Below are 23554 nucleotides of genomic sequence, written 5' to 3'. Positions count from 1 at the left end.
ACTTTGGACAAATAGGGCAGTAGGACAGGGATGGTAGGCAGGCATCGTTCACTTATTCACGCCCCTTACAGACCTCTTAGGAATGGGGTGAAGTCGACTGTAGACAGTCTAAGGTTAAAGTTTTTGGGGTTTGGGGAAGAAACCACAAAGTCAGGTAGTGCATTCCATGCATTGATCACTCTGTTGCTGAAGTTGTATTTCCTGCAGTCGAGTTTACATTGAGTTTGAATCTATTTTGTGGGTGTGTGTTGTTGCAGTTGAAGCTTAAGTATTCATTGACCCTCCCCATGGAGGAGCTTTCTCTTGATATTTTTAAAGCCCCCAATCTTTTCATTGCTATCCAGCTGGAACTTAAGTACGAAGCTTTAGGATGAACAAGATTTAAAGATTACAAAGATTACAAGATTTCAAACAAAAAAGCTGCGATTCTAGAGATAAACAGGGTCTTTTTCAATGTAGGTTTGCAACTATTTCTGGGAGTTATGGCTGGTGTTCACACAACAAACTAGTGGTCAGCCATGAATGTATGGATGGCTGTAATTATTTTAAATTGAAATATTTTTATATTGATCCATGTTTATTTTTTGTGAGCTACCGTGAGTCCCTAGCACCACGTAATGTTTAAAATGGCTGTTTGTTATTTGCTGCAGGGAGGTAAGTCAATAAAACAATTCTTTATTGGCCAAGTGTGATTGGACACACAAGAAATTTGTCTTTGGTGCATATGCTCTCAGTGCACATAAAAGAAAAAGATACATTTGTCAAGAATAATGAGATACAACACTTAATGATTGTCATAACTATAAATGCTTATAGTGTGTTCAAATTATTAGACTTTTGTTTAAAGACTGCTTTATTATTGTTCTGGACAATAAATGCTTGATCTGAAGAGGCTCAGTGCTACTGGATCTTTTTTTAAACAGCAGAGAATAACTATACTTCCAGAAATCCACACCAACTTTAACAGGATCTGTAAAAGTATAATCTACATACAGCAGTGGTCCTGTTTAATATTAAGGTAAACCCTGACTTAGTCATGTTTGAAGTAGATCTATTTAAATAATTGGGAGGAGTTAGCATGACTACATTTAAGAAAACTTTCTGACATTAATATACTGCCATAATGTACAGTTCTCCAATTCTTTGCTATTTCTGTGGTTCAGGCACACATGCACAGAAATACACAGCCAACTGTGTATATCATCTGTGCTGTTTGCTCTGTGGCAAATTGCTGGGAGACAGAGGCAGATTTGTTTTTTCCCTTGTTTTCCTCCCTCAAAACTAAGGTGCGTCTTATACTCCGAAAAATGTGGTAATACAAGAGAGTGGCTACAGCATTGTGAAAAATGATTCAAATTCCCCTCATTTCAACTTTCAGACACCTCTGCTGAAACTGTCTTGGAAATATTTCAAGCTGGGAAGACTATTTTGAACTTGGAACATTTCCTAAAGAGCTCATTACAAAATGTAGTTGTTATGACCATTTGTTCAGTGGCCATTTAGTTATAGCAGCACTGAATGCCCCCTGAAGTTAGGACCATTGCAATCCCTTCAGTTACATGATCAAAATTTGGGCACTTGGCAGCATATTCATACTTAAAACAGCAAGGGTGTTTCAATTCCTCTTACCCTTTTCCCATCTATGCCCTTTTGGTCCCCTGAACTCCATAGCCCTTGCCACCCTCCCTAGCTGGTTTTCACAATTTTTCTACTGTTCCAAGCATACCCAACTTGGTCCTTTGCAGCGCCAGCTGCTGCCACATGACTTTCTTCCCTAGACATATTTCTCTCTAGATGGCCTCATGTGACCAGCAGCTACCTTGTGAGCAGCCAAGCTAAAACACTGACTGTAGCTTTGCACTGTGCTATTGGGCCAGGCTGGGGCTGAGTTTCATGCTATGAAAGGCTTCATGCTACAAGTGCAATTGGGGGGCTTTTTGCAGCCTCAGAGCTTTGGCACACCAAGAGGCAGTTTTAAGCAAAACTGTTGGGCTAGTGGGTTTCCAAGGCTTCGTGTTGCAGATCAGGGGCTTCCTGCAGCCCCCAAGTGGGGTCTGTTGTTCTAGGGCTGTTTGCCATCCTGCACGGTAGTATACAGGGCAGCCAAATGGGCAGAGATGGGAAGGAATAGACAACTGGGAGTTGGAGGCAGCCCTGTACCTTATCAAAGCTCATGACTAAGAGAGGAGAAACCAAGTCCACAATGGCTTGGAGTGGGCAGTCAACAGCTAACAACTGGCCAAATTTAATTAATGATGGTATTGGGTAGTACTGGGATTGCCATTGTTAAGTGATGTAGGCATGTGACATTCTGCTTTGCAATGGATTCCAATCTCAGTTATAGTTGTAAGTTGAGGTCCACCTATAGACGCAACCATTTTGAATTAAAAGTTTGAATGTGAGCCATTTTGCACAGTATTCGTTCAGGGGGGGGGGGAAACCCAATGATTTTTTGTAACACTGGCTTCTATTTGAAGGCAGTGGAACAACTGTAAGGTTTGGGATACGAAGGCATAGAACCAACACTTTGAGGGAACTCCATAAGTGCCCTTCATCACAACCTAAATGTTGTCCTATATTGGACGTAACAAAATGGAGAATGGTAATTGGTAAAATTTGACGTTTCAAAAGTTTGCATCGAAAGTGAGCAAGGAAATTATATTCATGTCTTTGAATCCTTGGGTTCCAATGCAAGATACACTGTATTATGTTTCCTTTCTCCTTCCCCTTTCTACCTGGGGGGGGCAAATAATCATTTAATTGGCTCTGTAATTTCTTCTCTCTAGACAGTTTGGCAAAGGAACTAATTACATTAATACGATTGGTAGAGCAAGCTATAAAATGTATCCAGTATTTTTATTTTTATACTACAAGGGATTTTATACACATTATAATGTAGAAGTGGAAAATTGCTTATACGGGCTTCAGTGCTAAAGGAAAAGAGAAAAAATCCAGCTATGTGCACATTATACATCAACAGGCTAGTGTACAGTACAGTTAATAAAAAGCTCTGCTTTTAGCATGGCTCAGCCTGTGACTTCAAATACACTCCCAATAATTCAACTATGGAAAATACTCTTAAGCCATTTCCTCTTATCAGGGCCTATGACTACAATAAGGCAGAGGCTTTTGCTTTTTGTATTAATTGAACATTAAGATCTTCTGTTTCTCTCTCCATTTATACCAGAAACCAAAAGGCATTCCCTGAAATGAGATCTGAAAGAAGTCACTCAAACATGCTAAAGCTGCCTCTCACATGGTTTTCCAGATAGACATTAAATCTGGGCAAGATTTAATAGAGAGCTGGCAAAGCACCAGAAGCCAAAATGAGTTCGAGAGCAGCAGCAGGTGTTTTATCGGACAGGAGACAGGGTTTTTTCCTATCTCAGTTGATAGCGGTTGGTTCTGAATTCCCATTGGTTGCAGGTTCATCTTTCTTACTGTCCTCCAACTTTGATCCGCTTGTCACAAGATGCTGCGTAATCTAATAGAGATAGATAATTGATCCTGTAATTTTTATAATAATACAAATTGCAATATTAATGCATTAGCCTACTAAAAGAATAAAAAATGCATTAGCCTAGATATCAACCAGATATGAATAAAATGTTTTTTTCTTTCTGGATGTTATGAAAATAAGAAGGCTTCTCAGATACACAATCTGTATGCAAAAGTTGTCTATATTCTAAGCCAAGTCAACAACAAAGCAACTGAGAAGATATTTCAAGAGAAATTGCTTGAATGTTTACCAACTAAAACTCTGACAATTCAAAGGCTTCCACCACCTGCCAGTTTTTAAAACACCCCCCCCCCCCATATTACTACTTACCAGCTGTGGTGGGGTGGGGGGTTTTTGGAGGGGGGAAAAGGGGGAAGTAATGATCCTTTCCTCAAACTTTCCCCCAACCCATGCAGCAAGCAGATGGCTAATCCCCTTGACAAACAAAATTGGCTCCTCATTTCCTTTATGGTCGGCCTGTGTATATGAAAAGGCTGGCTGGCTTTTCAAGGAGGCCTTTATAGAATAGGTTGTTCTAACAGTAACACTTGGCAACTAACTAACTAAAACAAAAGGAAGCCCACCGGAGGAAAAGAGTGGATCTTCTCCGGGTCCCGTCAACTAAGCAATGTCGCCAGGGGAAGAGCCTTCTCTGTGGCGGCCCCGGCCCTCTGGAACCAACTCCCCCCAGAGATTAGAACTGCCCCCACCCTCCTTGCCTTTCGTAAACAACTTAAAACCCACCTCTGCCGCCAGGCATGGGGGAACTGAGATCCTCTTTCCCCCTAGGCATTTACAATTCTATGCATGGTATGTATGTATGTATGTTTGGTTTTTATATTAATGGATTTTTAATCATTTCTAATACCAAATTACTATTGTACACTGTTTTATTGTCGCTGTTAGCCGCCCCGAGTCTCCAGAGAGGGACGGCATACAAATCCAATAAATAAATAAATAAATCCTCCAAACCTAGCACAGTACCTGCAGTGATGGCTCTTGTGGAGGTTCTGATGCAAGAAGTGTGATCTGTCTGGGGAAACTTCCCCTTCCTGCCTCTGTTAGAAGTCCTTGTCGAATAGATTCTTCATCTGAGCAGAAAATTATGGGAGTTTCCGCCACATTTTTGCTCAGTTGGTTCTCAAGGGTAGCAGAGGCATCAGCAAGCAGAGGAGAAGGGGGACACTGCATGCCATCTCCAACAACATCCAAATCCTATCAGAAATAACAGAGAAGCCCATTTGGGGTTGGGGTAACACAGTTCTGGAAACTAGCTTTTTCCTCCCTCCTAACCAATTTTTGTGTGTACATACAACATAGGAAGGCATAAAAATCAGCCCCACTTTTAATTAAAAAGGATGAAAAAAAATAACTCTTGGCAGTCTGACTAAGCTTCATTTCATTTACGTAGAATAGTCCTCAACTTACAACCATTTGTTTAGCAACAATTCAAAGTTACAAGAGTACTGAAAAAAGTGACTTATGACTGGTTTCAACGCTTACAACTGTTGCACCATCCCCATCAAAATTTGAATGCTAGGCAACTGGCATGTATTTATGACAGTTGCCCTGTCCCAGGATCATGTCATCAGCCTCTGTAACCTTCCCAGTGGGCTCTCCAACAAGGACAGTCAACGGGGGAAGCCAGATTTGCTTAATAATCACATGATTTGCTTAACAATTGCAGTGCTTCACTTAACTCTGGCAACAGGTTGCAAAATAGTGCAACATTAATCATTTAACATTTGTCTTGCTTAGCAACAGAAATTGCTGGTTCTATTGTGCTTGTAAGCTGAGGATTACCTGCATTCTACTAACACAGGTAAGTTTGCTGAGCGGGCTTGCTGTCTTAGAGGGTATGCATCTTTTTTCCTTTTTTTTTAAAAAGTGAGATGAAATTAAAAGGGGGCGTTTATAGATCCAAAGCAGCCAGTTTGTTGAGCAAGGCTTTCCAAGCATAGAGGCTTTTTAATGTAAAATTGTTATTTTAAACTTTAATATTAGATTTGTTACTGTATATTGTTTTTATCATTGCTGTGAGCCGCCCCGAGTCTGCGGAGAGGGGCGGCATACAAATCTAATTAATAATAATAATAATAATAATAATAATAATAATAATAATAATAATAATATAGATGCCAAGTGTATCTACTGATTATAACAAAATGGATTTTAATAAAAATACGTTCTCTAGAAGATTGCCTCAAAAATACAAAACAATATTTAGGAGGATTTTTTTATAAATGATTGGGCAGATGATAAATGTTTTCCTATTAGGATTCATATGAAGCACTGTATTAAAAACTACAAGTAGTCCTCAACTTTCAACAGTTCAGTGACTGTTTGAATGGTCAGGTGACAAAATCCAGAAGCTCGGCAACACTCTTATTTATAACAATTGCAGTGTCCCAAGGTCACGACATCACTTTCTACTACTTTCTGATGACAAAATCAGTGGGGAAAACAGACTTACTTAACAACCATGTACTAACTTAACAACTCCAATAATTTACTTAACAATGACGGAAGAAAAAGACCTCATGGTCCATCTAGTCTGCCCTTATACTATTTCCTGTATTTTATCTTAGGATGGATATATGTTTATCCCAGGCATGTTTAAATTCAGTTTCTGTGGATTTTCCAACCACATCTGCTGGAGGTTTGCTCCAAACATCTACTACTCTTTCAGTAAAATAATATTTTCTCATGTTACTTCCCCCAACTAACCTCAGATTGAGCCCCCTTGTTCTTGTGTTCACTTTCCTATTAAAAACACGTCCCTCCTGAACCTTATTTAACCCTTTAACATATTTAAATATTTCGATCATGTCCCCCCTTTCCCTTCTGTCCTCCAGTACCATCAAATAATTTCATTTTAAAGAATTATAAAGAGGATAAGAAATGTGTTGGTAAGCGGCTTACTCATTGTTGTACAAGTAACATTAAAAACACTTTAACTTTCACTGCCTATGGGATATTACGATGAACTGAACCATATATACTGTAATCGGAAAAGCCATGTTATACACCCTAAGTCATCTTCTCCTGTTGGGTGGGTTTACACATTGGATGAATAGAAAAATGACTATTTCACTTTGTAACTCTGATTATCTTACTTTTCTTAATTGTTTACCTCTCTTTGCTTTCATAAAGTTTGATACAAGTACTGTATGTATTTGCGTCTTCCCTATATTCTTTGATAGGCAGGCTCATGGCCAGCTCAAAGATCAAGGATGGCGTCTTCTGCAATGCTTCATAAGATACTCACATCACTGAACTCCAGTGGCAAACTCTCCGTGGGGCAGAGTTCAGCTGCACTCAAGTAGAGATCTGTGGAAACAGCTTCCAATTCCTCAGGAACACACAGTACTTGCTCAGGAATATACATCTGAGGTGGCAGCTGCAGATGGAGTGGGCAGCAGGGATTTTCAGAAAGGTTTACAGGCACTGTTTTGCTGCAGGGGGCTTCTTCTAACCCTTGGCACAATTTAAATAGGAGTTGATTGGTGTCCTGGCAAATATCTGACGATGGAGTCAAGGATATTTGGTAAATTTTGCAATGCATAGTAGGTATAAAAAGTAGACCTTTAAGCAAGTGATCTGACCTTGGAAATGTACAGTGTCAACTAGGGAAATAAAGAGGGACTTTACTACCTTTTTGCTTGGAGAATCTTGTATGAGTTAGAAAATATTGGGCGTTAAATATGAGTTTAGTATACATTAGTATAATCTGTTAACCAATAATAAAAATCAACTTTTGATTTAGAACTGGGATATTGTTCTATACTAGTGGACTGATTCTGTTCTCTAAGTTCAGAATAAAAATGGGTGTCAAAACTACACAAATGTTGAATTTTTAGTAGCAACATTTATACATGACTGAAAATGTAATTTCCTGCAAAGAAATTTAAATTTACAACAGAATTTAGCTCAGTCCATCAGCTTCCAACCAATATCACAGCATAGTGAATTCTAAACATTACTTTTTTGCTGGCCTAAAATTTAACATTAAGCCTTTTAGAAGAGCGTTTTTTTATATGCATTCACACATCGGACTGAAATGATCCAAATAATTTGAGATTTTTTAAAAAAATTATTTGAGTTGGAAGGAACCTTCTAGGTCATTTAGTGCAACTGCCTGCTCAGGCAGGAGTCCCTATACCTGTGATGGTGAACCTATGGCATATGTGCCACAGGGAGCACACAGAGCCGTATCGGAGGGCACACAAGCTGTGTGTCAGCTCCAGCGCGCATGTGCGTGCTGTCCAGCTGATTTTCAGCCTTGGAAAAAGCTGTTTAATTCTCTGGACATTTTAGGGAAGCATTCCTGAAGCCCCAGAGGCAAGAGTTCAGAAAAACGCACTTCCAGTTTGTACGTTGGGTGATTATGTTTTTTCACCTCTGGGAAGTGGTGGGCTCCTAACGCTGCGGTCGAGTGCCGCACTGGTAGGAACCCACTGATGATGCAATTTTCAACAATTTTTTCCCCCAGCGTCCCCGTTGGAAGAAGCCCTCACACCCACCCTCATCTTAATGCTCACCTTTATTCTTCATACGAAGCACAGCTGAGAAACTTCTTCTCAGGAGAGGCCAGGAGAAAACATCGCCAAAAATTGTGTCAGCAATCAAAATTGCGTCAATCCTACCAGTGCGGCTGCAATAGGAACCACCACTTCCTCCATGGCTTCAGAAAGGCCATGTGTATGTGTGGAGGGCAGCATGGTGTGCATGTATGCATGTGAGGGGAGGGGGTGGATATGTGAACGCATGCTATCATGCCCACACACCCCCTTTTGATACGTGAACCAAAAAAGGTTCGCCATCACTGCCCTATACTATTTCGGACAAATGGTAGACCAATCTCCCCTTGAGAGTCTCAAGTGTTGGGAGCCCTTACAACCTCCACAGGCAAACTGTTCCCCTGGTTGATTGCTCTCGCTGTCAGTTTTATTTCAGGCTGTAGCTTAACTGTAATTTTGTGAGATTTTATTGTTGCTTCCAACTGAATTGACTGTTCCAGTGTAATTCTGAAGCTATGGAGCAGCCAACAGACCATTGGAAGTAATTTCTTTGGGCTCCTGCTTGAAACCAGAGGCTACAGCAAGCCACCAGCCTTGATTCAGGGCCAAGAAAAGCACAAAGGTGGAAAACCTTTGGGACAGATTGAGTTTCGATAATACGAATATCTTACACTTATACAAGGGGGAAAAAACTTGGAAGGAAAATCATTTTAGTGAAGAGTTTGGTGGAAGCAGGGATGATGGCTTTAAATCAATGACTGTGATATTTAAGTCACTTCTTGTGAGATGGTTGGCTACATAAATTCGATTAATAACTGTTCACACACCCACATTCTGCACCAGATGAAGTTCCTGGATGCTTTTCAAGACCAGAGCCATGTGTAACATGTTAAAATGATCCATTCTGGAAGTGACCAGGGTATGAATGATAATGAGTGCAGCCTCATGGTCCAGGAAGGGGTACAGCTGGTGCACAATACAAAACTGTACAAAGTGTCTCCTAACCATAGCTGTCCTCTGCTCTTTGAGCAGAAGCCAAGAGTTTAGTAGGACTCCCAAGGATATGCAGTGATTCTCTCTGGGACAATAAACCCCCCTCCAGTACCAAAGATGTTGAATCACATATCAAAGCTTTGGAGTTTGACTCTATGAGGAATTGAGTTTGTATCAAACCTGAATGATGGCAAAAAAGAATATTAAGAATATTCCAGATATCAAAGGAATGGTTGCCAGAAATGTGCAATCTACCTATTTTGGAAAAGATAATTATTTTTTATCAATCAAAGGATGCAACAATGTGTATTAATATGGCAGAGATTCTGTTATCAGAATTGATACTATTTTAAGATATTTCTATCTTTATTTTTTTAATGTTTTATTTTTAAAATTAAAGATTTTGTTAAAATGTACTTATTAATTTTAAAAAACTCAAACGTGTTTAATTGGTCTAATTGTGAGAAATATGAATACTAAGACCAGTGAGAAAAAGGATACGGATAAGGCAATGTCTTGTCATTGGGAGAGACTGGTTGGAACATCGAACATCATCTACAAAGGCCAAACACCTCTGGCTAGAACGGGTAGTGTGTGCCTGGAAGGTACAAAACAAACACAAGATAAAATTTTAGAGAAGCCACTGTTTCAATATACACTCTGAAATACAGTGAACCCTCGATCATCGCGAGGGTTCCGTTCCAGGACCCCACGCGATGATCGATTTTTAGCGAAGTAGCGGTGCGGAAGTAAAAACACCATCTGCGCTTGCGCAGATGGTGTTTTTGCTTCTACTGCCGCCCGCCCTTCGCCCGCCCACCCCGTTGCTCGCACAACGGCTTCCCTGGGTGCCCGCTCGCTTGGGAACATCCCAGCTTCGCTCCCCAGCTGGGAAGCGGATCTAGGGAGTCCCCACCGCGCGCGCGTTGCTGGGGAAAGCGCGCGCGCTTGGGAACATCCCAGCTTTCGCCTTGGGATGTTCCCAAGCGCGCGCGCTTTCCCCAGCAACGCGCGCGCGGTGGGGGACTCCCTAGATCCGCTCCCCAGCTGGGAGCGAAGCTGGGATGTTCCCAAGCGCGCGCGCTTTCCCCAGCAACGCGCGCGCGGTGGGGACTCCCTAGATCCGCTTCCCAGCTGGGGAGCGGAGCTAGGCTGCCCCAAGCTCGCGCGCGCCGCCCGCCCGCCCACGCTGTTGCCGGCTCCGCTTCCCAGCTGGGAAGCGGAGCTAGGGTGCCCCAAGCTCTCGCTCCAGCCCACCGCCGCTGGGGTCTTACGGGGCAAGAGGGGGAAGACCCAGGGAAGCCTCTGCCCGGCGGGGAAACTCCACCATCTACGCATGCGTGGAAGGGCACGCATGCGCAGATGGTGGAGTTTACTTCCGGGTTGCAAACTAGCGAAATAGCCCTTTCGCGATCCTTGAGGACGCGAAACTCGAGGGTTCACTGTATACACATCAACTCCTCCTGTGTTTTCATAATCATACAACAGACTGAACTTATGAATAGCATAAAAAGCAGGCTAAAAAGTGCTTCATCGTGAAGACGTTTTACTCTTCCCAAATTGATGTTCCCTTGAATTCTGCACGTGGAACAGAGCCTGCACGTATATGGAAATTAAGGGAAATTAAGGGTTACTTAATGCCTTGTTTTCATAAAATAACCAGGCACCCAATTTCTATCACCACTGGACCAAACAGAGAAGCAAATAACTCAATTACCTGCTGGCCAGCACCCTCTGTAGCCAGCATTCTGCGTTCCTTCAGTTGCCGATGCAAGAGAGCCTCCACACCATAGCGTTGTCGATAACGCCTTAAGTATTTCAACTGCTTCAAGTTTTCACGTTCTTTAGACATAAGACCCTCTGGGCCTGTCAGGAGACTGCTACCTGGAAGACATTAAGAATGCATCCACAATGTAGAATTAAAGTATTATACCCTTCTACTACAGATCAAAAGAGTTCTTAGATTTCTTCTGGGAGTTTACTCATTCTGTTTTGGGAAAGAAACTGCTTTAGCCCAATTCTTATAGATTTGATTGTTGCTTCAGAGAAGAAATACAAAATGATCACCATAATTCTACTGCAGGGATGAGCAACCTGAAGCTTACTTCCACTCCAAATTGTATTGTTATTACAATAGTGTGATTTTCAATGCTAGGTTCCCTACTTCCATTACACTCTGCCCATCCCTACCCCTCTCAGCCTTAAAATGGCTCCTTTGGGATCTAACGCTAGCCTGTTTTGAAAGAATTTTAAGGTTGGCAATTGGTCAGATTGGAAAGCTGTCTTGCGTCCCCCAACTCTTAAAATGCTGCCCATCCCTGTTCTGTAAAACTATGATGTCTGTAAGGTTCTGCTACTCTGAGAATAAATGTAGCACTTCACAAGATTTTTAAAAGGTAAGTAAAAAAGAATCAAGGTGCAATCTAGAGGAAGCACCATCTTCCAGCAGCGCTGTCATGGAAGACTTTTAGGGTGATGTTTTCAGAACACATATTTCAAATCTCTACTCTGTAATATACCGTATTTTTGGAGTATAAGACGCACCTTTTTCCCTCCTAAAAGAGGGTGAAAATCTGGGTGCATCTTATACGCTGAATGCAGCCTTGCCCAGCCTCTCTAACGGAGCTTTTGGAGGCTGAAACAGTCTCTCAAATGGAGCTTTAAAAGGCTGAAAAAACAGCCTTTCAAATGGAGCTTTGCAAGGCTAATATACCAAATCCAAGCTGTTTGCTAAGGACACTAGCCAGATGGATGCTGAGAGGCAGAATTTGTTTTCTTATTTTCCTATCCAAGAACTAGGTTGTTATATTATATTCCAGTGCGTCGTATAGTCCGAAAAAATACGGTATATAAAAGCACTTTGTTAGAACTAATTAAAATAACTTTTGAAACAATTAAGAAATGTTTCCTTAGTCTCAAAGGAAAACTGATGTGATATTTATGCAAACACTTTCTCTTCATGAAATAATGAAGTTTTTATTAATTATAGGAGCCAAATATTCTCTTAATGATTACAGCAAAACTCTGAATTCAGACATGTGGTATATGAAGCTCTCGTGGCTACAATGCAGTTCTCCTTTTTTAAAGGAACAGATGGTGCTCAAATGCTGAACATTTCTAATTAATCTGAACATCACCTTAATAAGTACCACTTCAAGTAAACATTAACAGGCAAAAGAAAATATCAAGCTATAACTACAAAAAAAGGAGTTCCCAAGCTCTAAGCTCTTGGTAAACTGACTCTGATAGAGCTGCTCTAATGAATTTCACAGCAAATTTTGTGATGTCTTCCGCTTATGATCAGAGTTGTAGCCATTTACCTATGGCTTCATGTTCCACCTTCCGACTGTGCAAATACCGGCGCTTCTTCTCTTTCAGAAGGTGCTGAAGCCGTTTGAACTGATCAATATACAGAGATTGTAGCCGGATCAGTTTTTCTCGCATGATCAGTGCCACCTCCTCAGCCGTATACACACCAGCATGTCTGCACAAACAGGATCCAATCACAACTCATCCTCTCTAATCATTAACATGGAGAATCACCTAAAGCAGTGTCAGGTAACAAAAGTAAGCTATTTAAAAGCACAGAAATCAATCAGCAAGACCTGTGACCTTCAGCAGAAAATATTTAATACAAAACATTTTGAAACCACAATGCTAACTTGAGGAAGTTCAACGCAGTATCTCCTGGAGTACCCCTCAAGAGCTTAGGAGCTACACATCTACAGCTTGCAGTACTGTCCTAAGTACAAGCAATGATCCGAAATATTTTTGTACACTTTAAAGGATGAAAAAATATGAGCTTTCAAAAATGCATTCTACAAGGCCTTCTCTCAACAATTGTTTATAATCTTTAGTTAATGTGAAATGTGATTCATACATTACCCAGTTGCTGCTTAACTGCACACCAGAACATATGGCAAATTACACATGTGGAATAACCTCACAGGTTACATACAAATATTTGAAATTCTATTGGACTGCAAATAAAGTCATAAATGAAGAAGAAATGGACTAATATACTTTCTCCTAAGTGCCTCGGGGAAAAAGGGCAGGCCAAACAAGACATCAGATATAAAGATCAACATTAATTTGCTTTAATTCTTAACAGTCAAAATATTCAATATATATATATTTACAAGTACAGGTTGGGACTCGAGAGTTTTGTGCACAAAGTAGGACTGATGAAACAAGTCTCTCTGCATGTCACTAACCACAGCTTTCAATCATAAGTCAGTACAGTACATCCAATGAGAGGGGATGCTGCACTTTGTAGTTTAAAAAACATTTAAAGCTTCCTACCTACATACCCCATCAGCAATATTATTCTGGTGCTCCTAAAGAGAACTAGTCAAAATTGATGCTGGGAAGAATGACCCAAATTGTTCTGGAGGAGAAAGGATTATGCTAAAGCAAGAACTTTGTCTTTGAAAGCTCATACTCAATATGAGTATGTTCAAATACATTTTTGGGGAAATGAATTATATCTACTGCACAACTCTGCAGCAATTATTCACACAACTTTAATCAAGAGACTTACTTTAAAGGATCCTCTTGGTCACTATCAATGCTATCTGCTTCACTATCAGGATCACCTCTCCATGTCTGATCCACAGTAAGAGGCTCCTGATCTCCATCACTCCAACTGTCTTCATCTGGAAAAACAAAAAAGAAGAAAAGTATGTTGACAGTCTACATTCTTTAGTAAAATTAGTTTAATGTCATCAATATAATCTAAAATAGACGTACCAAAGTGAAAATCTCATATGAACATGCCCTTCTATAAGCTGATATAAGCTGATGTCCATCAACTAGAACAGTAGGACATCCATAAAATACTCATTTAATCACAAACTCTACATTAAAACTAATCACTAGAGCATCATTGGAAAACCTCACCTTTCTATTTATCTAAATGCCAGACCAATACATCCATAATATAAACCTTGATTTGGTAAGGAAACAAACCTAGCACCATAATCAACATATCATATTTTTCGGAGTACAAGACACATCGGAGTATAAGATGTACCTTAATTTGGGGGGAGAAAATCAAGGGAAAAAATTCTGCCTCTGCCTCCCAGCAATTTGCCTCCCAACAAACAGCACAGATAATATACACTGTTTTCTGTGAATTTTTGTGCGCGTGTGTCTGACTCACAGAAATAGCAAAGAATTGGAGAAGTATACTGTCAGGCCAAAGCCAGAATGCTTGGAGCTTTTGGCCTGCCACATCATGCTATGTTCTTTTGGAATGTTTCTTGCTGTGGGAACTTGGGGGAGGTTGGCTGCATGCCATTACACATTCCTTTTAGGTTCCCAAGGTTAGAAGTTGCTGGCCGGAAGCTGCTGGGTGTTGCAGGATACGCTGGCAGAAAATGTCTGGTTCATGTGATGGGCTTATGGGAGGAGATGCAAGGAAATAAACTCTAACCTGGGTGGAGATACCCTTGTAACTTTAGATTCAGGTTTATCCAGTTGTGCTAACATGGCTCAGTTAATAAATTGGAACTTTGAAAAAGGCAAAGCTTTGGACTCTGATTTATTTCTTGGATGCTATTGGAATGCTGACATATACATTATGGCAGTAGTATTAATCCCAGAAAGTTTTCTTAAATGTAATCACGCTAAGTCCTCCCAATTATTTAAATAGATCTACTCCAAACATTACTAAGTAAAGATTTAACTCAGCTGCCTTGTCTTAATACTAAAATGGGACACTGTCAGATTATACTTGTGCAAATGCTGTTAAAATTGATGTGGCTTTCTGGAAGTATACATTATTCTCTGCTAGTTAACAAAAGATATAACAGTACCGGGCCTCTTCAGAACATTTATTTTAAAAAGCTTCTTCATTTTGTTAAGTAGTCTAGAATAATAATAAAGCAATCTTTAAAAAATAAATCTAATAATTTGAACTTTTTATAGACTTATAGCTATTGACTTACCTCCTTGCATCCAGTTTCAGCAGTCTGATTAGCACAAGAAAATAAAATTCTTCCTCTATCTCCCAGCAATTTGCCTCCTTGCAACTAGTTTCACTTTCAGTTTCAGCAGTGGCCTGTCTGCAACCTCAATCAGCTGTGGGTCAAGAGGCCAATAATCAGTTGCTTATGCTAATCAGACTCTGTGCTATTTGCTGCAAGGAGGTAAATTGTTGAGAGGCAGTTGGAGTGGCTGGATGGGTCTACACTCTGTGCATAAGACGCATCCAAGTTTCACCCTCTTTTGGGGGGTAAAAAGGTGCGTCTTATACTCCGAAAAATAGAGTATTTATTTGCTCATCTTATTTGGCAAAAGGAAGAGATTTATGTGGTTGAGGTTTTTTAAAGTATAAACCATAAAGACCATTCACAAATTCACCTCCACATCTAATTTTACTTATTCACCAATTAATATATGCTGCATCCATTATCAACTTAATATTTTAAATTTCTTCCATTCTTCATCCAACTACCTACAGGGAAGCGAAGGCAAATTCTTTTTAAAAAACTGAGTTGGTTACTTGCAGAGAGCTCTCAAAAATTAAGGCCGAGATCTCTGTAAAAAATAAACCAAAGGCACAGGATGCCATCCTGATAAAGGATATTCTTATCTTTTACAGCTTACTCAGAAAACTATATTTTCTAAGTATTCAGATTATTCTACAAATGGGTCCATGTGATTTATAGGATTTATCAGTAAACATATTATTTTAAATGTAACTTCCCTCTAGAGTAATTCCTAAATTAAACAATGTAACCAAAACAACAAAATGTGTATGCTTTATGACTTCTGAATGCAGAGTCAATGCCCTTAGCTAAAATATAAATTTGTGATTTCTCAAGATATTTAAGTTGAACCTATTATTAAAAAAACTATTATTATTAAAAGGAAAACATAAAGGTAAAGATTCCCCTCACACATACTGCTAGTTGTTCCCGACTCTAGGGGGCAGTGCTCATCTCCATTTCAAAACCGAAGAGACAGTGCTCTCCAAAGACATCTTCGTGGCCATGTGGCGGTCATGACTAAATGTTGAAGGTGCATAGAACGATGTTACCTGCCTACCAAAAGTAGTTCTTATTTTTTCTCCTTGCATTTTTACATGCTTTCAAACTGCTAGGTTGGCAGAAACTGGGACAAGTAATGGGAGATCACTCCGTTACGCGGCGATTGGGATTCGAACCATCAACCTTTCTGATTGACAAGCTCAGTATCTTAGCCAATAAGCCACTGCGTCCCTAAAGAGAAACATAAATTTATTATTTGGATTTCTAGGCCGCTCTTCTCCATAAACTCAGGGCAGCCTGGAAATCCAAATAATAGAATAGAATAGAATAGAATTTTATTGGCCAAGTGTGATTGGACACACAAGGAATTTGTCTTGGTGCATATGCTCTCAACGTACATAAAATAAAATATACATTTGTTTATAGTTTTTCATTCATTCATTCATTCATCAGGGCATGTAATTAGAAACATTTTAACCTAATACTGAGTGAGACTGAACATTATCTGCTTCCATCTTCTCTCTGGGTTGCTTTGTTTTAAACTACTTATTGAAAAAGGTTTGTTAGAATATGATCAAGCTGCCCTGTTTCCTCCAAAATAAGACATCCCCTGATAATAAGCCCAATCAGACTTTTGATTACATGGCAATAAGGCCAACCACTTATTTCAGGGTTCAAAATAATATAAAGACAGGGTCTCACTTTCAAGGAAACACGGTATATAAAATTCCACCTTTGCATCGGATTTTAAAAGAATAAAAAATGCCTAAGAGACTGTAACATTATCATCTCTTCCACTTACCCAATATCCTGCTGCCCTCACTACGGTTATTTTCTGCAGTTTGAGAGCCCTGCTCCGTCTTGGCATAGGAACTCAGCTGACAGAGAAGAGACTCTCTCACAGGGCTAGGATTAGACTTCTTCATTTGAGCCTGTAAGGCCAACACGTTTCTGCGAGCATGTTCAGCACAGAATGACACACTAGGCAAAGAGGTGAAACAGCAAGTTATGTATTGTAATTTCCAAAATAATTAATACCGAAACGATTCCATATTGTTTAAAGAAAGAAGACTTCCAAGGTCCCTTCCAACTCTGGTACCCTGTTTCCCCGATAGTAAGACACCCCCGATTGTAAGACGTATCGGGGGTTTCAGGGGGGTCGGCTAATATAAGCCGTACCCCGAAAGTAAGACATATGTCTTACTTTCGGGGAAACACCGCCTCTTCCCCAGCTTGGCAAAGCGAAGGACGGCGCTGGTCCGAAGCGAGCCAAGCGGGCGGCGGCTTGCAGCGAAGGCGCTCGTCCCAGCAACCGAGTCCTGCCGAGGCTCGGCTGCAGGCGGCCAGCGAGGCCGACCAGCTCCGAGGCGAGCGGCCAGAGCTGCGCCCTCCTTCGCCCGCCTCCTTTCCGGCAGGCAGGTGGGGCTGCCCAACTGCGCAGAGCGGCTCCTCCTCTCCAGACACACGCTTCCCCGACACGCGTCTGTGGCTTCACGCGTGCACGCCGCTTGGAGCCCTGAGGTTGAACTTGGAAAAGGGCTCACGAGGCTCCTGTCCTGCGGCTGCCCTTCTGGACTCTGGGGAGATGCCTTCGGGAACGCGACCCTTTCAATTTTTTGCCAATGTAAGACATACCCCGAAAGTAAGACATAGTGGGGCTTTTGGGGGTAAAAAGAAAGTAAGACACTGTCTTACTTTCGGGGAAACATGGTATTAAATTATTTGGAATCAATAAAGTGAATATACCTAGAAGTTGCTCAGTTTGGGAGATGTTGCACTAAGACGTTGCACTCCTGCTGACATGCTCATCTCAGTCCCACTTTCTTTGCTTCCTTTTCTTACTAGGCTAGACAGCCTTTAACTCAGTCTCATCTGTTTTCTTCTCCTTAATGAAATCAATCTAAGTTCTTCCCAAATCACTTATAGCTCTTTACCAGATTCTCTGCTACCACCCATTTCCTTTTAATAGAAAAATATTTTTTTTCATTAAAGTACACAATTTTTTACATTACAGGGTAGTACTGTTGCGATTGTAATATTATTGTATTATCCCACAGTACAGTAGTTTTCAACTTACAGTAGTTCATTTAGTGACCGTTCAGTTATAACGGCACTGAAAAGTAAGATGTCTGTTTTTCAGTTACAACCTTTGTAGCATCCCCATGATTATGTGATCAAAATTCAGATGCTTGGGCAACTGGTTCATATTTATGATCATTGCAGTGTCCGGGGTATGTTTGGTTGGGGTTTTTTTTTTTGTTTTTTGAAAACGTCTGAGAAGCAAAGTCAATGGAGAAACCAGATTCACTTAACAACTGTATTGTTAACTTAATTGCATTGATTCACTTAACAAATGTGGCAGGAAATGTCGTAAAATGGGACTAAACTCCCTTAACAAATTCTCACTTAACATAATAATTTTGGTCATAAACATAGGACTAATTGTCAGCAGGAGTGCAACCTCTTAATGCATAGGACTAATTGTAGTAATATAGGGCTATTTAGTGCTAGTCCTTGACTTGTGACCATCTGAAGTTACAAGGATCTCCCTGGGGGCACTTATGACCTAATTCTGAAGTTCTGATAGTCAAGGGCCTCCACAGTCGCATGGACATATTTTGGGCACTCAGCAACCAGCCCACATTCAAGCTGATTGTAGCGTCCCAGTGATGTGTTTTACATCACTTTTGCCAAAACCATTTATTCCAGGTTTTTTGAAAAACTGGCCAGTTTTGCCAAAACTGTAGCGTAAAAACTTAAGCTCTAGCTTAATGACCATAACATTTACATAACTGCCAGAAAAAGGATATATCCTCTCCTGCATCAATGGAGCTTCGTGCATGAGCTCAAGTGCATGCCACTTGTGTGAGTGGAATTTCACACACAAGCGAAAGCTCCTGTCACTCATGTGCAAAACTCCATTGACATGAGTGGAGGGCATATGCACCCGTCATTTGGACTAGTGGAGTTGTGTGCACACACATCCACTTCCCATTCACTCCCCCACCTGCGCTGGGTCCATCAAGCTGGTAAGGCTGGGGACTACTGCTCTAAAGCATTTCTTTAACGCCCTTTAAAGCAAGCAAACCTAAGAAGTCTTTTTCCTGGAGGCCAAAAGCAAGGATTCCTACTTGCACATTTGGCAGTTCACATTTAAACAAAACACTCATAAGAGTGTTTGGAATGTAGAATCATGATTAAACACTGAAGCAGGCAATTTGCCCTCAAGCATTTTGAAAAAAAGGAACCAAAATGAAGAGAACTACTTACATGGTACAAATTAGAAAATAAACAATAAAGCAATGATTTCCAAATTGTTAAACTTACTTCCTTCAGAACAAAAATGATATATGCCATTCTTACAGCAGCCTTCCCTGACTGGGTGCCCTTAAGTCTATACAGTACTTCCATAATCCCAATACCTCTAAAGGTGTCCAGTTTGGATTATTAACGTGCTCCAGTTCTCAAAAAATACACATTATACTTAAGGTCTATGTATTGAAGTCTCCAATCCTCTTCTAAGAAAGCTGCAAACTCAAGAAATCTATACAGTACTTTCATATTCAATTTGTTATTTGAAATTGAGATGTTTGTGGCTTTCCAGACACTTGAGATTGGGATTCCCATTTTCCTTGACCAATGGCCAATATGTGTGCACTGACAAGAACCAGATTTCTACAAAGTCTGACAATCACATATATATCATAAACGTTTATCCAGCAGGTGTCTACATTCCACTGTTAGGACCTTGATCTTGTTGTTACATGACTCAAGAACCCATTCCATTACTGTTAACATTGGATGATTAGTAAAAGCTCCTAAATGAGCATATTTCAAACCAATTGTGATTTAATAAAATGTTTTAACTGTTAAAATGGAAATATAAGTTTCTGATTTATTCCTCATGATTGTGGAGAATAAAGGGTAAAGGAGAATGTATAAATGAAGGCTTGTGATTTGAAATTTAATGCTAAGGAAGTTTCAAAGACACAGCCATTTTTTTCTCAATGAATCCCAATCTGCAGTGAAAAAAGGTAAAACTAGCACAAGTAAACAGTATCCATCATTGTTAGTTCCATAATCCAGAGTACATGCTTGGCTTTTGTCCTCAGCCATGAAACAAACCATCACATTTCAGAGGGGCTTTTTCGGCCCAACTTACCAAACATGGTTGTTGTCAGCAACTCTAGGAGAAAACTCTGTATGTTGCTTTAAATTTCTGTACAAAAAGCAGGATATACATTTAACCTAATAATTTAAATCAATGCTCCTGTATCTTTCCCAATTATTATTTCATCTAAGGGCACAGTGGCTCTCATGGTTAGGATGCTGGGTTAGAAGTTAGCAAGCCCGAGTTTGAGACCTGAGTGCTGCTTGCTGCCATAGGGTGGGGTGAACTCTCTTGTCCCTTGTTCCAGCTCCTGTCAGGGATGTGAAAGGAGGCTCCAACTGGGCTCAGGCAACTGTGATGTTACTGGTTAATCCTTTCAACACGGAAGTGCCTCAGTGCTTGTTTCCACGAGTGCAAAAATTTTATCTGTCCATATAATTGTATTGTAAACAATGCTTTAGAATTCCATTTATATTTTTCTAAGAACTTCTTAAAGAATGTCAATTCAACTGCCAATCTTTTAAGGTGGACCATGTCAGGAAACAGACATTTCAAGAATTGAGTTGGCTATAAGAGAATTTGAAACCCTGATTATATTGTTCCTTTTTTCCTTCTTGTAGCCAATGAGTGAAAACAGTCAGTTTAAATTCCCTTTTAATGTATTTTTTATTTCTAATCTCTTGATTTACCAGGCTTCAGGTAAACAGATTTGTAACTTTCACTGCATTTCTCAAAGATCTCTGTATAGTAGTTCTACCCAGCAATCCAATCAAAGGCTTTGAAAAACAAAGACTGGAGTTTTTAATAATTTAGAAATTGGGTAGAAACATGTATTTAGTAACAACTTTAGCTTATTTAAATGTGTTATTTTGTATACTATTCTTTTTAATTAACTTTTAATTAACCATTAACTTTGTCCCGATCTTTTAAGCCTGTGATTAGCACTGAGCTAGGTCTGTAAAACAAACTTGACTTTGGATGTTTTGGGAGGAAATATGAGCAACTGTCCAGCTACCTCACAATTGTACATCGGTATGTGACAATTCCTTATTTTTAATCAACAGATGCTCTGGAATTATTTGAGAAGTATAAGATATGAAAATGTTCTTTAGAACAGAGGTCCCCAACTCCTGGACTGTGACCCATTTACAACTGGGCTGCGTAAGCGTGCAAAGCTCCATTTCTGCAAGCATGCTCGCCTGCAAGGAACCATCCCCTCTTCCTCTCCCCACCCCGCCCAAGTTGGGACCACTGCTTTAGAACAAAGAAAGCTACCAAAGTAATCTGCCTCATATAAAGTACAGATATTGCTCATCTATTTAAGTACTATATCTGTGAACACAATAAAAATGGTTTGCACAGTCTTGACAGAGGATGATACAACTGCATGAATGTAACTTTAAGGTATTCCACAATTATTCTATGCAATATAGTAGTCTATGAGAACCCGGATTGTGGGGGAAATATACTGGCTCTGTTAAAAAGTGCTATTGCTAACATGTTGTAAGCCGCCCTGCGTCTAAGGAGAAGGGCGGCATAAACATCGAATAAATAAATAAAATAAATAAAATAATATTTTCATTAGACCTATGATACAAGAAGTGTTTATGATCTGCTCCAAAGGCTGAGTGAGAGAGAAGACAACATTTCAGCTCATCTCTAGATATAATGTGAACGTATAGAATGCATACCCATCTTTCTTCTCCGGCTTGGGAGCTGCATTTGGACACCTCCTGCCGTTTTTAGTGGAAATATAGCTGCACTGCTTGAAAGGTGCATTCCTGTCTTCAAGGATGTGCTTAATGCAGAACTCGAGTCCTTCCAAACGAGGCTGAGAGCATGGACGGTGAGCAAAGGCGCAGGACAAGGTTTCTTGTGGCCGTGGTACAGGAGTGAGCTGCCCCCGACTGGAAGGCAAAACATGAATGCGAATTCTGTTCATGCCAGTGCCTGTAAGGAACATGTTAGTACAGATTTAAGTTCAGTAAAAAGAGAGAGAGAGAGAGTCACTTCTGCTACTGTAAAAATCCCTTTGTTCCTCCCAACAAGGTTATTTCGCTTTTCCGTCTGACTCTCAAAAGCTTTCCTCGTGATCAATCTTGATTCACCACAGATTCTATATTTCAGACTACAGGCAAACCCTGGATTAACTGGAGCCTAAAACAATTCACACCACCCCGACCAGAACCCCGAAAAAGGCAATAAATTTTAAAAGAAGACTCTTGAGACGACTTTTTCCCCTCTTTTTCCCGTCCCAGTTTTCCTCAAACGGCTGGGTATTACCTTATTCTTTTCCCTCCCTCCTCACCCCCATTAACCCTTATTTTTAACCGCTTAAGCAGCTGCGGCTCCTGTGACTAAATACCAGATAAAGATCTTTTATACAATGGCGAGGATCCTCACGAAACGACGGCGAGCCTTCGTAACCGTAACGTATTTAAAGTTCATACAAAACATGTTCCCTCTTTTACCCTAAAAGGGATTAAAAGTCCCTCCCCCACCGCCGCCGCCGCCGCCTTTCTCTCCTCTGCGCTTCTAGAGCTTCGCTTAATTCAGACACGCGGGGGCGAAGCCTTCCCCAACCCAGTCGACAAGGAGCTGCTTGATCCCCCTCGAAGGGGACTCTGGTTCCTCGGCCACATGCGATTTCCCCACACCGGCTGCTTGTTTTCCCCCCTGGAGCCGTTGGGCAAGAGCTAGAGGAAAAGCCATCTTGAGAGGGGGGGGGGCAATCCGCCCTCACTTTTTTTTTTTTTGTCAGCGCAGCCACAGCCGCCATCTTACCTTCGTCCTCGCGCTCTGGCTCTCAGCAGGGCCTAGAGCTCGCACTCGCCAGCCAATCCGGAGATGACGTAGACCGAGACGAGATTAGGCAAAGGAAATGTCATTCAAGCCGGTGTAATGGGGCGGGCGGAAAAAGGCGGTCAGAACCGCCCTTTGATTTTTCACTAGGAAAAATGTTGGAGGGAAAGTGAAGGCGTCGGGCTTTTTAAGTGTGTATACATATATTTACATATTGATTATTTATTTATTGGATTTCTATGCCGTCCCTCTCCGAAGTACTCGGGGCGGTTGACAACATATAAAAAACAGTAAATTACAATAAAATCAATGCAATTAAATTAAAATTACAAAGCAATCTAAAATCCCTAATTAAATTAAAATCAGTCACACCCATTCGTACAGCAACCATACAATCATTCGTTAGCCAGGGGCTAAGATCTAATCGGCCCAAGCCTGACGACATAAATGAGTCTTAAGACTCTCTCTATACACTGCTCAAAAAAATAAAGGGAACACTCAAATCACAAGTCCTAGATCTAAAGCAGAGGTCCCCAACCTTTTTTGCACCAGGGACCGGCTTTAAGCTAGACCAATTTTCCACGGCCCGGGGGGGGGGAGCGTTGGTCATATGGGGGTGGGGTTATGGAGGGGTGGA

At 40.7% G+C, this 23554-nt stretch overlaps 1 protein-coding gene and 1 non-coding gene across 3 annotated transcripts; both read right to left on the bottom strand.

Moving 5' to 3' along the window:
- Positions 1–2837: 2837 nt before the first annotated feature.
- On the bottom strand, positions 2838–23065 carry KANSL2 (KAT8 regulatory NSL complex subunit 2). Of its 2 annotated transcripts, none has more exons than XM_070740660.1 (10): positions 22900–23065; positions 21807–22065; positions 16807–16985; positions 13553–13667; positions 12333–12496; positions 10730–10896; positions 9514–9610; positions 6768–7021; positions 4484–4714; positions 2838–3484 (listed from the first exon to the last, which is right to left on the bottom strand). In XM_070740660.1, exons 2-10 carry the CDS (start codon positions 22055–22057, stop codon positions 3386–3388), a joined length of 1557 nt encoding a protein of 518 aa, XP_070596761.1. In that variant the 5' UTR covers positions 22058–22065; positions 22900–23065; the 3' UTR covers positions 2838–3385. The 2 variants fall into 2 exon arrangements, with proteins under 2 accessions (XP_070596761.1, XP_070596762.1); XM_070740661.1 differs by lacking the exon at positions 22900–23065 and adding an exon at positions 22481–22757.
- LOC139163274 (small nucleolar RNA SNORA2/SNORA34 family) lies at positions 8487–8628 on the bottom strand. Its single transcript, XR_011558440.1, has one exon. It is a non-coding gene; the product is annotated as a small nucleolar RNA SNORA2/SNORA34 family (small nucleolar RNA).
- Positions 23066–23554: the final 489 nt, after the last annotated feature.

This window comes from Erythrolamprus reginae, chromosome 2, assembly GCF_031021105.1.
Source record: "Erythrolamprus reginae isolate rEryReg1 chromosome 2, rEryReg1.hap1, whole genome shotgun sequence".
In the NCBI taxonomy this organism is placed as follows: domain Eukaryota; kingdom Metazoa; phylum Chordata; class Lepidosauria; order Squamata; family Dipsadidae; genus Erythrolamprus; species Erythrolamprus reginae.
Note: the sequence above shows the minus strand (reverse complement) of the source record. Positions and strands in the feature narration are given on the sequence as shown.

Excerpts from the sequence above, each read along its gene's own strand:
- KANSL2 (XM_070740660.1), bottom strand. The coding sequence starts at position 22,057 with ATGAACAGAATTCGCATTCATGTTTTGCCTTCCAGTCGGGGGCAGCTC. Across the intron at positions 13,668-16,806 it reads TGAGGGCAGCAGGATATTGG|ATGAAGACAGTTGGAGTGAT; the intron begins GTAAGTGGAAGA and ends TTGTTTTTCCAG. Across the intron at positions 3,485-4,483 it reads CACAAGAGCCATCACTGCAG|ATTACGCAGCATCTTGTGAC; the intron begins GTACTGTGCTAG and ends TATCTCTATTAG.